General features: G+C 45.8%; 1 protein-coding gene and 2 pseudogenes across 3 annotated transcripts in view; all 3 read left to right on the forward strand.

Moving 5' to 3' along the window:
* LOC310795494 (uncharacterized protein) overlaps positions 1-12,630 on the forward strand; it is a gene marked incomplete at both ends in the record, with an annotated part of 338,406 nt that overhangs the window by 292,500 nt on the left and 33,276 nt on the right. The window contains one exon of the mRNA XM_083657553.1: positions 2,410-2,529. Coding sequence (XP_083513679.1) covers positions 2,410-2,529 — 120 coding nt within the window. The remainder of the gene's footprint in view (positions 1-2,409; positions 2,530-12,630) is intronic.
* LOC310795655 (hatching enzyme 1.2 pseudogene) lies at positions 6,135-6,989 on the forward strand (annotated as a pseudogene). The gene has a single exon. The product of its transcript is annotated as a hatching enzyme 1.2 pseudogene (transcript).
* LOC310795656 (hatching enzyme 1.2 pseudogene) lies at positions 10,266-11,120 on the forward strand (annotated as a pseudogene). The gene has a single exon. The product of its transcript is annotated as a hatching enzyme 1.2 pseudogene (transcript).

Consider the following 12,630-nt stretch of genomic DNA (forward strand, 5'->3'; position numbering starts at 1 on the left):
AAAGAAGAAGTCGTTGTGGAAACGGAAATCGCATCGCATCCGTATGCATCCATATGCATGAAGCATACTGTAACGTTAGCTGTGCCTGCAGCAGCCAATCTGCTGCCACAATTGAGCCCCATCCGTGTCCGCTGCGATAGCCCATCCATATGATTTAGTTGCCGACACGGCGACACCAGCGTCTTTCTGAAAAGTTACATTATTCTCAGCTGGCGACACGCTGTAAAAAAGCGGGGGGATGCAGCGCACTTTTCAGTGCAGATCAAACTCAGAGCAAACCGCAGCAGAGACACTCCTCCCACCACGGAGGAGGAGGAGGAGGGGGGTGGGGCACGCAGGGCACTACAGCATACAACCATTGACAGTACACACAGACCCAGGCAGCAGGCTCGATGCATAGAGAGCATACAAGCTAGAATAGGCTATCTGATGCCCACCAGCAGTAAATCAAGACCAGCAAGAAGGTGTAGGGTCTGCGCACGCAGGGGCCAGCGCTGCTGGTTGCAGCTAAAAAATATTATTTGGCCAAACAAAATTCCTTTGTTTTCACTCTTTTATTGAAGGAATTTATTTTTGAGGTGTCATTATATCAGAAAATATTAGCTTCAGAGTCAATGATGTGCTTGAATGTTTAATTATTTAATTATCTCAGCTTCTAGAAAAAAATTGCTGTTTTTGGTTAAATCAAGCTATCTTCTCCGGCTCATAACTAAAGAACGGAAAATGGGATCAATAAACTTTTTTTTGCAGATGATAGAAGAGAGTCTCCTCGTTCTTTGTGCGTGTTCGGTGTTTACATAGTAATATCACACAATATTCTGTGGGCCTCGAGAAATCACTGAAAACGCTCTGAAACTCTGGCACTGGGAGCGTCCGTTCTCCAAAAGTGGCTGGCACTCAATGAGTTAAGATGAGTTTGCATATTAAAAACTTGAGGTAATTATTTTTATTCAAATAATGCATGATGCAGTTTTATGGCCAGTTAAAAAATATGTTTTCAGGTTAATTTCCTCAGGTTACCTCTGCCATTGGCAGATGAGCCAAAAAGTTAATTTTGTCCGTCTGCATGTCAGTCTGTGCTGCTGTGTGTATCATATCATACTGTGTATCATACTGTCTATATGTGCCTTTTCATGTCTGTCTTGTGTCCATCTGTATGTCCGTGTGTCAGAGATGGGGACTTGGACTTGAGACTTGGACTTGAGACACACTTAAGTCACACACACAGTGACTTGAGACTTGACTTGAGCCTCGTCCTCACAAGACTTGAGACTCGAATCGGACTCGAGATTTGGAACTTTGCGAACAATCTGTATTCATTTATTTATTTATTTATTTGGTGCATTGACATGAAGGAAATGTCTATTAATAATAACTAAAATACTATAATAACTCATCAATGCTGATACTGTATGCTAATAGATAAAGGAGTGATGATAATACAGCACATTCTTTCAATTCTTTAGTTTTAGCTCTGCTGTGTTCTATGCAGACCGGATGGCATCCAGCAGATGATAGAACATCCATCATCCATAAGAGACTTGAGACTTGACTTGGACTTGCAAAAAAGGACTTGTCATCATCTCTGTTCATTCGTTTGTCTTTGTCTGTTAGTGTTCATTTGTCTTTCTTTCCATCTGTCCAATCATTGGTCTCTGTCTGTCTGTCTTTGTGTCTGTCTGTCCGCTGTTCGGTCTCAGCCAGACAACTAGCTTAACTATCTCCCCATTATGGTGTAGCCGAACCACAAACAACCTACCTATCTACTCTCTTGGGTAATTGTCTGCATGTCCTATGACGCGCTCACTTTCTTTGCCTGCCTTCCTATCTTGCGGCCTTGCCTGTCTGTCTGTATGTGTCTGTCTCACTGTCTCTCTTTCTCTCTCTCACGGTCACTCTGTAACCGTCTGGTCTGACAGACGTCCAGGTAAAGTGTGCAGGTAAATCTCTCTCTCTCTCTCGCCTGCCTGCGGACTGCTTACCATTCCTGTTTCCCCCCCCCCCCCTGCTCCTTGTCCCATCGTACTGCTCCGCACACTCCTGGCACTGCTGGAGGTCTCTGACATGCTCTCTGCTCTCTGTTTCTCCTCCCCTCTTCTCTCTCTCTCTCTCTCTCTCTCTCTCGTCACATTGTCTTTCTCTCTCTTTCACTTGCTTCCTTTGCCCCTTCTTTTCTTACCTTCTCTCTCTCTCCCTCATTTGTTTTCACGTTGTTCTTTTTGTTTTACGGCTTCACCTCTCTTGCTATCTCTATCTATCTTTTCTTCTTCTCTATTCTCCTTTACTCCTCTATCTTCCCATTGTTTCCCTCTGTTCTGTTCTCTCTCTCTCTCTCTCTCTCTCTCTCTGTATCTCTATCTCTCTGTCTATCTCTCTCTCTCTCTCTGTCTATCTCTCTCTCACTGTCAGGTCAGAGATAGCAACAAGGACTCCACTGGGTTTTTGTCCTTCCTGCGCAAGTCTACCAAGTACGAGGAGACACAGCACGTACTGTGTAACCTTAACATCGCCATGCCGCCCTGTGTCAAGGTAAGGGCTGGCACACAAACACTGACACACCTGCACACACACACGCACGCACACACACACACACCTGCACACACACACACACAACACACACACACACTTGCACACACACAACACACACACACAAGCCCTGGCCCAAATAAGCGCAGACCTCCGCCAAGGCCACTACTCCAGTCTGCTATGCAGTGTTGTAGTACTCCAGTCCAGGCCTCAGGCTCCAGTCCAGGCCTCAGACTCCAGTCCAGGCCTCAGACTCCAGTCCAGGCCTCAGACTCCTGTCCAGGCCTCAGACTCCAGTCCAGGCCTCAGACTCCAGTCCAGTCCTCAGACTCCAGGCCTCAGACTCCAGTCCAGGCCTCAGGCTCCAGTCCAAGCCTCAGACTCCAGTCCAGGCCTCAGGCTCCAGTCCAGGCCTCCAGTCCAGGCCTCAGGCTCCAGTCCAGGCCTCAGGCTCCAGTCCAGGCCTCAGGCTCCAGTCCAGGCCTCAGGCTCCAGTCCAGGCCTCAGACTCCAGTCCAGGCCTCAGGCTCCAGTCCAGGCCTCAGACTCCAGTCCAGGCCTCAGACTCCAGTCCAGGCCTCAGACTCCAGTCCAGGCCTCAGACTCCAGTCCAGGCCTCAGACTCAAGTCAAGTCAAGTCAAGTTTATTTATATAGCCCTAATTCACAAGCATGTCTCAGAGGGCTTCACAGAAAATATGTCTAGCTAATTCTAGCTGACACAACAGTAGCAAGAATATACAGAATAAAGATAACATTTGAACAATTGATGGAGAAATATAGAAAATATAGAAATGATATAGAAGGGAGAAGAGCAGGGGGAATGTGAGAGAGTGATGGGGTGGGGAGGGAGTGGGAGATGTTGGAGGGTATAGGAGGTGGGGAAGGAGCAAGAGGAGAGAGCAGGAGAGGGGACTCCAGCCCAGGCCTCAGACTCCAGTCCAGGCCTCAAACTCCAGTCCAGGTCGTGGACTCATTTTCATGACTCGTGACTCGACTTGGACTTGAGCACTGATGACTTGGACTTGGTCTTGGACTCGAGAATTCATGCATTTGGACTCGGAAGTTGGAGAGGAGAACTTGGACTTAATTGATAAAGACCATGACAATTCAATTAGGGCAGTCACGTGTGTTACGTGTGGATTCACGCTCATGTTCAGTATCTCCAGATTCGGCTAATGGGGACTTGACTTGGGCTCTTCTTTGGTGACTCAGACTTGGACTTGAACTTGAACATCGGGGCTCGAGACTCGACGCGGACTCGAGATATAGTGACTTGACTACTACAGTCAGATAAGAACCCTAACACTGACCCACCCACATCCCCCCAGCTACTCTCCCTCCCCAGCATTTTTTGTGCTCTTTGTGTCTGTGTCACACACTAACTCTCCCCCCGGAATTCCCCCGGATTCATTCATTCAACTCTTCCCCCGGAACAACATAAACTGGGAACTAACGTTACAACCCTAACCCTCGTGCCTAAACCCAACCAATCATCACTCCTCATGCCTAAACCTAACCCAATCAGAGGCAGAATAGGGAGGGGCATGCCTTCGCCATCCTATGGAGAGAAAAATGCCATTCGCCATTCTGAGGAAATAATGATGGGAGCAGGAGAGTCTGCTTCTTGACTGAGTTGGCGGGACAGTCCGGGTGAGGGGGCGACGCCCCCTCATGATGCTGGGTCTGCTAGCCACTCCCCCTACCCAGTCGAATCCCGACTCTCTATATGACTTTCCGTTTCCTTCCCCAGCCCCCTCCTCCCTTGACCCGACCCGGATCTGATCCACTCCAAAATGTAATGGGTTCTTCCTTGGCCCATGATACACCCTTCCACCAAGTTTCATGAAAACCGGCCCAGTGGTTCCTGCTAACAGACAGACAGACAGACAGACAGACAGAGAGGCAGGCAGGCAGGCAGGCAGACAGACAGACAGACAGGCAGGCAGGCAGGCAGGCAGACAGACAGACAGACAGACAAATGGTGCCAAAAAAATAAGCTCCTTGGGGGAGGTAATAAGAGCCCAAATATTTAGACAATCACAGGAAAGTATTTGAAAGTCAAATCAGTAATTATCACTTTTGTGTAATTAGCTGACCTAACACATTCCTGCCATGATGCAGTAAACACCAGCTGCTACTCTAAAAAAATACTAAGAGGTAGCAATCATTATCTGACACCCCCTCCCTCTCTTGCCCTCTCTCACTCTCTCTTCTCTCTCTCCAATCCACAGTAGCACTGAAAATCAGAATCATGGTTAATTTCATGTTCACTATGAATTAAGACCTTCTCCCAGGTGTTTGTCATTTCTAATTGATTGATTGATGAGTCTGTCTGCAGATGGAACGTGGTCTTTCCAGGGAAGCTGGCAATTTCCTCATTTAATGAATGATGAAAGACTGAGCTTCAAAAGGCTAAAAATAGACTATTGGGGTGGGGCTGAGTGAAGTGAAACAGTGTGTCAATTAGCTTGTACATTTGTTCTAAAAGAACAACAAACATATGAACTGGAAATTAACTTCAAGCCAAAGTGTTTCTATGTGGACATATTATTTTGCTATTTTGAGTGCAAAAATGCACTCCTTTGTCAGGCTCAAGAAAATACAAGCGATGTCCCATCACGTCAGCCAGCGTCTTTCAAGTAATGGCTACAAACACCCCAGCAACCACCAGATTGGCTGAATGTAGGCTATCACGACAGTAGTCGTAGTCACTTGTTATTTATTGCTCAATTCCTTAGCAGAACATAGAGATATTTGCTTGGCTAGCCAATAAAGTTGCTTTGCTGTATGGACATGACAGCTTTCAAAAGGTTTCAGATCATGCCAGGAAAATGAATTCCTTGCAATAACAGAGCTTCCAGAACGAGGGATGCAGTTTCTTTTATACATTTCCTTAATCGACTAATTGGTCAAGTTAACGATCAGTTCAGGGGCGGTTTTAGGATGACACCTTTGGGTGGGCTCAGCCCCCAAACAATGTATATGGTGGACCGCAGACCCCCGGGAGAAAATGTTGCCCTCCCCAGCAGAGAGGGCAAAAGGGCCAAGAGTAAGTCCAACACTAAACCTTTGCCTTTTAGAACATTACAAGCTATCTGAACCTGAATTTTATATATATATATATATATATATATATATATATATATATATATATATATATATATATATATGGGACCCGTTTCTGGCCTACTTTGATGCACCTCAAGTGGCTGGTAGCACCACGTTGTAATATAATATACATATGTATGCCTCCCCAAACCCCCCCACCCGTGTCTGTTTGTTCGTTTTTGTTCCAAAACATTAAAAATAAAATATTGAAAAAAAAACAATGTGTTTAGGTATGTCCATGTAAAGAGCTCTTTAATCTGCAGAAATAACAGACGATGTTGAAACTATGGGTTTGTCCGTGGCGTCCTCCCTTCAGACGTTTATTTAGGCCTAGCAGTCTGGACCCCAACCCTTAATCCTCCAGCAGACACACCTGGAAAGAAGAGTATAAAAGAGCAGGACCAAGCAGACTCAAGCATCAAGCTGCAAGCAGTCTCTCCACAGCATCTCCAGGAACCCTGCAGAGAAGACAAGAAGCTACCAGACAGAAACCTGAAGATGAATCCCTCTCTCGGCCTCCTGCTGCTGCTGCTGATCGGCCTCTCCCAGGCTAAGTCCTGGGTGGAAACAGATGACACTCTTTCCAGGGAGGAAGAAAGCGACTCATATTTCCAAGTTGACGACCCAGAGGCCGACACGATGGACACCGGCAGCAGGATCTTGGCCACAAACAACGGCTCCAGTGAGTTCCTGCTGGAGGGCGACTTGGTGGCCCCCACAACGAGAAACGCCATGAAGTGTTGGAGCAACAGCTGCCTCTGGAAGAAAGTCGGCGGCAAGGTGACCATCCCCTTCATAGTGAGCAGCGTCTTCTCCAGGTCGGCCAAGCAGGCGATCGACAGAGGCATGAAGTCCTTCCACAGCAGCACCTGCATCCGCTTCGTTCCCCGTACAAACGAACGCGACTACATCAGTGTGGAGAGCAGAGGCGGCTGCTTCTCGTCCCTGGGCAGAGTGGGAGGCAGGCAGACCCTCTCTCTCGCCCAGCAGGGCTGCGTCTACCACGGTGTCATCCAGCACGAGTTCCTCCATGCTCTGGGCTTCTATCACGAGCACACCAGGAGTGACCGCGACAAGTATGTCCGCATCAACTTCCGGTACGTTAACCCACGGACAAAACACAACTTCCAGAAGCAGAACACCAACAACCAGAACACTCCCTACGACTACTCCTCCGTCATGCACTATCCGAGAACAGCCTTCACCACCCAACGCGGGCAGGACACCATCACCCCCATCCCCAACCCTAATGTCCGGATCGGCCAGAGGCAGGGCATGTCCCGCATCGACATCCAGAGGGTCAACAAGTTCTACAGCTGCAATAATGACAAGAAAAAAAGCTGTGAAACTTAAGTCTGTAGCCCATTCCTCTGGTAGAGTCCATATCGCCCGTGTGAAAGAATGCAAACAATTATCCCCAGCAGTGTCCCACTCTGCTCAACTTTCTGTGCTACTTGATTCTTTCCTCAAATAAAAACACTTTAGTTTCACACAGCATCTGGAATGCGTATTTTATTCATTATTTCTGTATGTGGTCTTTCCAAGGAAGGTTTCAGATCATGCCAGGAAAATGAATTCCTTGCTATAACAGAGCTTCCAGAACGAGGGATGCAGTTTATTTTATCAATTTCCTTAAAGTCCCTGGAAACCAGAAATATTTCTTTATTATTTAGCATTTTGAGTTCATCACATCACAGGACCCTATGTTAATAAGCTACCAGCCAAATTTGAACGATGATGAACGTTGCAAAGTATATAAATTTAGGTTTGACAGGTGTGGCAAAACGCATGAGATTTCATTATTTTTTAGAGTGTACTTTCTCCCGCGGAATGTGTGGGCGTGTCCGTCTGCAGCAGGGACATTTATCTCCTCCGAGAGAGAGAGCGCGAGAGAGAGGGGGGGGGAGGGAAACGGAGAAAGAGATCAAGTTACACAGCACTTGCGAGTGTGTGTGTGTGTGTGTGTGTGTGAGAGAGCCACCAGCCTGTGTGTCTCTCGCTCTCTCTCACTAGTCGAGAGAGAGAGAGAGAGAGAGAGAGAGAGAGAGAGAGAGAGAGAGAGAGAGAGAGAGAGAGAGAGAGAGAGAGAGAGAGAGAGAGAGAGAGAAGCACATGGCCTGGCTGAAACCCGACACCTTGCTAATCTCACAAGCATAGCGCTTGGCAGACGCACACAGAGGGAGACGGACAGCAAGGGAGCGCTGTCACTGGGGGCAAAGAACGGACTTGCCATAGGTGGGTGCGGATTGCGCGCGTGTACAAAGGTTATATAGAGCTTATGACGTCATAAGCTCCTGCGTTTTAGGACCTCACGCACTGCTGTCTTCAATGAGGAAGTACTTTGTAGAATCTTGTAGAAAAGTGGCGATTTTAAGGCTTTGGGTTGAAAGTAATGTATAATAATTTCGGAGGCACAAAATTACTAACATAAGACCCTAAATAACATAGTTAGAACGTTTTTGTGGATTTTGGTTTCCAGGGACTTTAATCGATTAATTGGTCAAGTTAACGATCAGTTCCGGGGCGGTTTTAGGATGACACCTTTGGGTGGGCTCAGCCCCCAAACAATGTATATGGTGGACCGCAGATGCCCTAGGGGGGTCTGGGGGCATGCCGCCCCGGGAGAACATTTTGTACATTTTAAAGTAAAAATTGATCAATCTGGTGCACTTTGAGATCAAAATGAAGAGACTAGATCTATGAAGAAAGCTTAATCAATTTATCAGATTCACTCTTCTTCTTCTTCTGTGTGTGTACTTCTTAGCAGATACAGCTTCTTCTCACAGTTCCTCTGTTCTCCACCTCCACACCAAATAAATAAAACAATAATCTAAGAGTGACTTGAGGTTAATGAGGTACCAAAGAAGTTAAAGGAATTAACTTTATAAACTGTATGGCAACCATGAATAAAGCTAACCTTCACACATAGCAAAACTACAACAGGCATATCAATGGCTATTCTAAACATAGGGGCACTTTACACGAGGACGGTTTCCTATGGTGACGGGGAATTATTTTATCGTTAGTGCCTCTCTTTTAGACGGCGACGGCGAATTTGGGCTTAGGAAACAACACATTTTGAAACCACCCTCCAGAGTGAAAAAAAATACTAAGAGGTAGCAATCATTATCTGACACCCCCTCCCTCTCTTGCCCTCTCTCACTCTCTCTTCTCTCTCTCCAATCCACACTAGCACTGAAAATCAGAATCATGGTTCATTTCATGTTCACTATGAATTAAGACCTTCTCCCAGGTGTTTGTCATTTCTAATTGATTGATTGATGAGTCTGTCTGCAGATGGAACGTGGTCTTTACAGGGAAGCTGGCAATTTCCTCATTTAATGAATGATGAAAGACTGAGCTTCAAAAGGCTAAAAATAGACTATTGGGGTGGGGCTGAGTGAAGTGAAACAGTGTGTCAATTAGCTTGTACATTTGTTCTAAAAGAACAACAAACATATGAACTGGAAATTAACTTCAAGCCAAAGTGTTTCTATGTGGACATATTATTTTGCTATTTTGAGTGCAAAAATGCACTCCTTTGTCAGGCTCAAGAAAATACAAGCGATGTCCCATCACGTCAGCCAGCGTCTTTCAAGTAATGGCTACAAACACCCCAGCAACCACCAGACTGGCTGAATGTAGGCTATCACCACAGTAGTCGTAGTCACTTGTTATGTATTGCTCAATTCCTTAGCAGAACATAGAGATATTTGCTTGGCTAGCCAATAAAGTTGCTTTGCTGTATGGACATGACAGCTTTCAAAAGGTTTCAGATCATGCCAGGAAAATGAATTCCTTGCAATAACAGAGCTTCCAGAACGAGGGATGCAGTTTCTTTTATACATTTCCTTAATCGACTAATTGGTCAAGTTAACGATCAGTTCAGGGGCGGTTTTAGGATGACACCTTTGGGTGGGCTCAGCCCCCAAACAATGTATATGGTGGACCGCAGATTCCCGGGAGAAAATGTTGCCCTCCCCAGCAGAGAGGGCAAAAGGGCCAAGAGTAAGTCCAACACTAAACCTTTGCCTTTTAGAACATTACAAGCTATCTGAACCTGAATTTTATATATATATATATATATATATATATATATATATATATATATATATATATATATATATATATATACTATATATATATACTATATATATATATATATATATATATATATATATATATATATATATATATATATATGGGACCCGTTTCTGGCCTACTTTGATGCACCTCAAGTGGCTGGTAGCACCACGTTGTAATATAATATACATATGTATGCCTCCCCAAACCCCCCCACCCGTGTCTGTTTGTTCGTTTTTGTTCCAAAACATTAAAAATAAAATATTGAAAAAAAAACAATGTGTTTAGGTATGTCCATGTAAAGAGCTCTTTAATCTGCAGAAATAACAGACGATGTTGAAACTATGGGTTTGTCCGTGGCGTCCTCCCTTCAGACGTTTATTTAGGCCTAGCAGTCTGGACCCCAACCCTTAATCCTCCAGCAGACACACCTGGAAAGAAGAGTATAAAAGAGCAGACTCAAGCATCAAGCTGCAAGCAGTCTCTCCACAGCATCTCCAGGAACCCTGCAGAGAAGACAAGAAGCTACCAGACAGAAACCTGAAGATGAATCCCTCTCTCGGCCTCCTGCTGCTGCTGGTGATCGGCCTCTCCCAGGCTAAGTCCTGGGTGGAAACAGATGACACTCTTTCCAGCGAGGAAGAAAGCGACTCATATTTCCAAGTTGACGACCGAGAGGCCGACACGATGGACACCGGCAGCAGGATCTTGGCCACAAACAACGGCTCCAGTGAGTTCCTGCTGGAGGGCGACTTGGTGGCCCCCACAACGAGAAACGCCATGAAGTGTTGGAGCAACAGCTGCCTCTGGAAGAAAGTCGGCGGCAAGGTGACCGTCCCCTTCATAGTGAGCAGCGTCTTCTCCAGGTCGGCCAAGCAGGCGATCGACAGAGGCATGAAGTCCTTCCACAGCAGCACCTGCATCCGCTTCGTTCCCCGTACAAACGAACGCGACTACATCAGCGTGGAGAGCAAAGGCGGCTGCTTCTCATCCCTGGGCAGAGTAGGAGGCAGGCAGACCGTCTCTCTCGCCCAGCAGGGCTGCGTCTACCACGGTGTCATCCAGCACGAGTTCCTCCATGCTCTGGGCTTCTATCACGAGCACACCAGGAGTGACCGCGACAAGTATGTCCGCATCAACTTCCGGTACGTTAACCCGCGGACAAAACACAACTTCCAGAAGCAGAACACCAACAACCAGAACACTCCCTACGACTACTCCTCCGTCATGCACTATCCGAGAACAGCCTTCACCACCCAACGCGGGCAGGACACCATCACCCCCATCCCCAACCCTAATGTCCGGATCGGCCAGAGGCAGGGCATGTCCCGCATCGACATCCAGAGGGTCAACAAGTTCTACAGCTGCAATAATGACAAGAAAAAAAGCTGTGAAACTTAAGTCTGTAGCCCATTCCTCTGGTAGAGTCCATATCGCCCGTGTGAAAGAATGCAAACAATTATCCCCAGCAGTGTCCCACTCTGCTCAACTTTCTGTGCTACTTGATTCTTTCCTCAAATAAAAACACTTTAGTTTCACACAGCATCTGGAATGTGTATTTTATTCATTATTTCTGTATGTGGTCTTTCCAAGGAAGGTTTCAGATCATGCCAGGAAAATGAATTCCTTGCTATAACAGAGCTTCCAGAACGAGGGATGCAGTTTATTTTATACATTTCCTTAATCGATCAATTGGTCAAGTTAACGATCAGTTCAGGGGCGGTTTTAGGATGACACCTTTGGGTGGGCTCAGCCCCCAAACAATGTATATGGTGGACCGCAGATGCCCTAGGGGGGTCTGGGGGCATGCCGCCCCGGGAGAACATTTTGTACATTTTAAAGTAAAAATTGATCAATCTGGTGCACTTTGAGATAAAAATGAAGAGACTAGATCTATGAAGAAAGCTTAATCAATTTATCAGATTCACTCTTCTTCTTCTGTGTGTGTACTTCTTAGCAGATACAGCTTCTTCTCACAGTTCCTCTGTTCTCCACCTCCACACCAAATAAATAAAACAATAATCTAAGAGTGACTTGAGGTTAATGAGGTACCAAAGAAGTTAAAGGAATTAACTTTATAAACTGTATGGCAACCATGAATAAAGCTAACCTTCACACATAGCAAAACTACAACAGGCATATCAATGGCTATTCTAAACATAGGGGCACTTTACACGAGGACGGTTTCCTATGGTGACGGGGAATTATTTTATCGTTAGTGCCTCCCTTTTAGACGGCGACGGCGAATTTGGGCTTAGGAAACGACACATTTTGAAACCACCCTCCAGAGTGAAAAAAAATACTAAGAGGTAGCAATCATTATCTGACACCCCCTCCCTCTCTTGCCCTCTCTCACTCTCTCTTCTCTCTCTCCAATCCACACTAGCACTGAAAATCAGAATCATGGTTAATTTCATGTTCACTATGAATTAAGACCTTCTCCCAGGTGTTTGTCATTTCTAATTGATTGATTGATGAGTCTGTCTGCAGATGGAACGTGGTCTTTACAGGGAAGCTGGCAATTTCCTCATTTAATGAATGATGAAAGACTGAGCTTCAAAAGGCTAAAAATAGACTATTGGGGTGGGGCTGAGTGAAGTGAAACAGTGTGTCAATTAGCTTGTACATTTGTTCTAAAAGAACAACAAACATATGAACTGGAAATTAACTTCAAGCCAAAGTGTTTCTATGTGGACATATTATTTTGCTATTTTGAGTGCAAAAATGCACTCCTTTGTCAGGCTCAAGAAAATACAAGCGATGTCCCATCACGTCAGCCAGCGTCTTTCAAGTAATGGCTACAAACACCCCAGCAACCACCAGACTGGCTGAATGTAGGCTATCACCACAGTAGTCGTAGTCACTTGTTATGTATTGCTCAATTCCTTAGCAGAACATAGAGATATTTGCT

Source organism: Poromitra crassiceps (assembly GCF_964638095.1).
Source record: "Poromitra crassiceps genome assembly, chromosome: 21".
Classification (NCBI taxonomy): Eukaryota; Metazoa; Chordata; class Actinopteri; order Beryciformes; family Melamphaidae; genus Poromitra; species Poromitra crassiceps.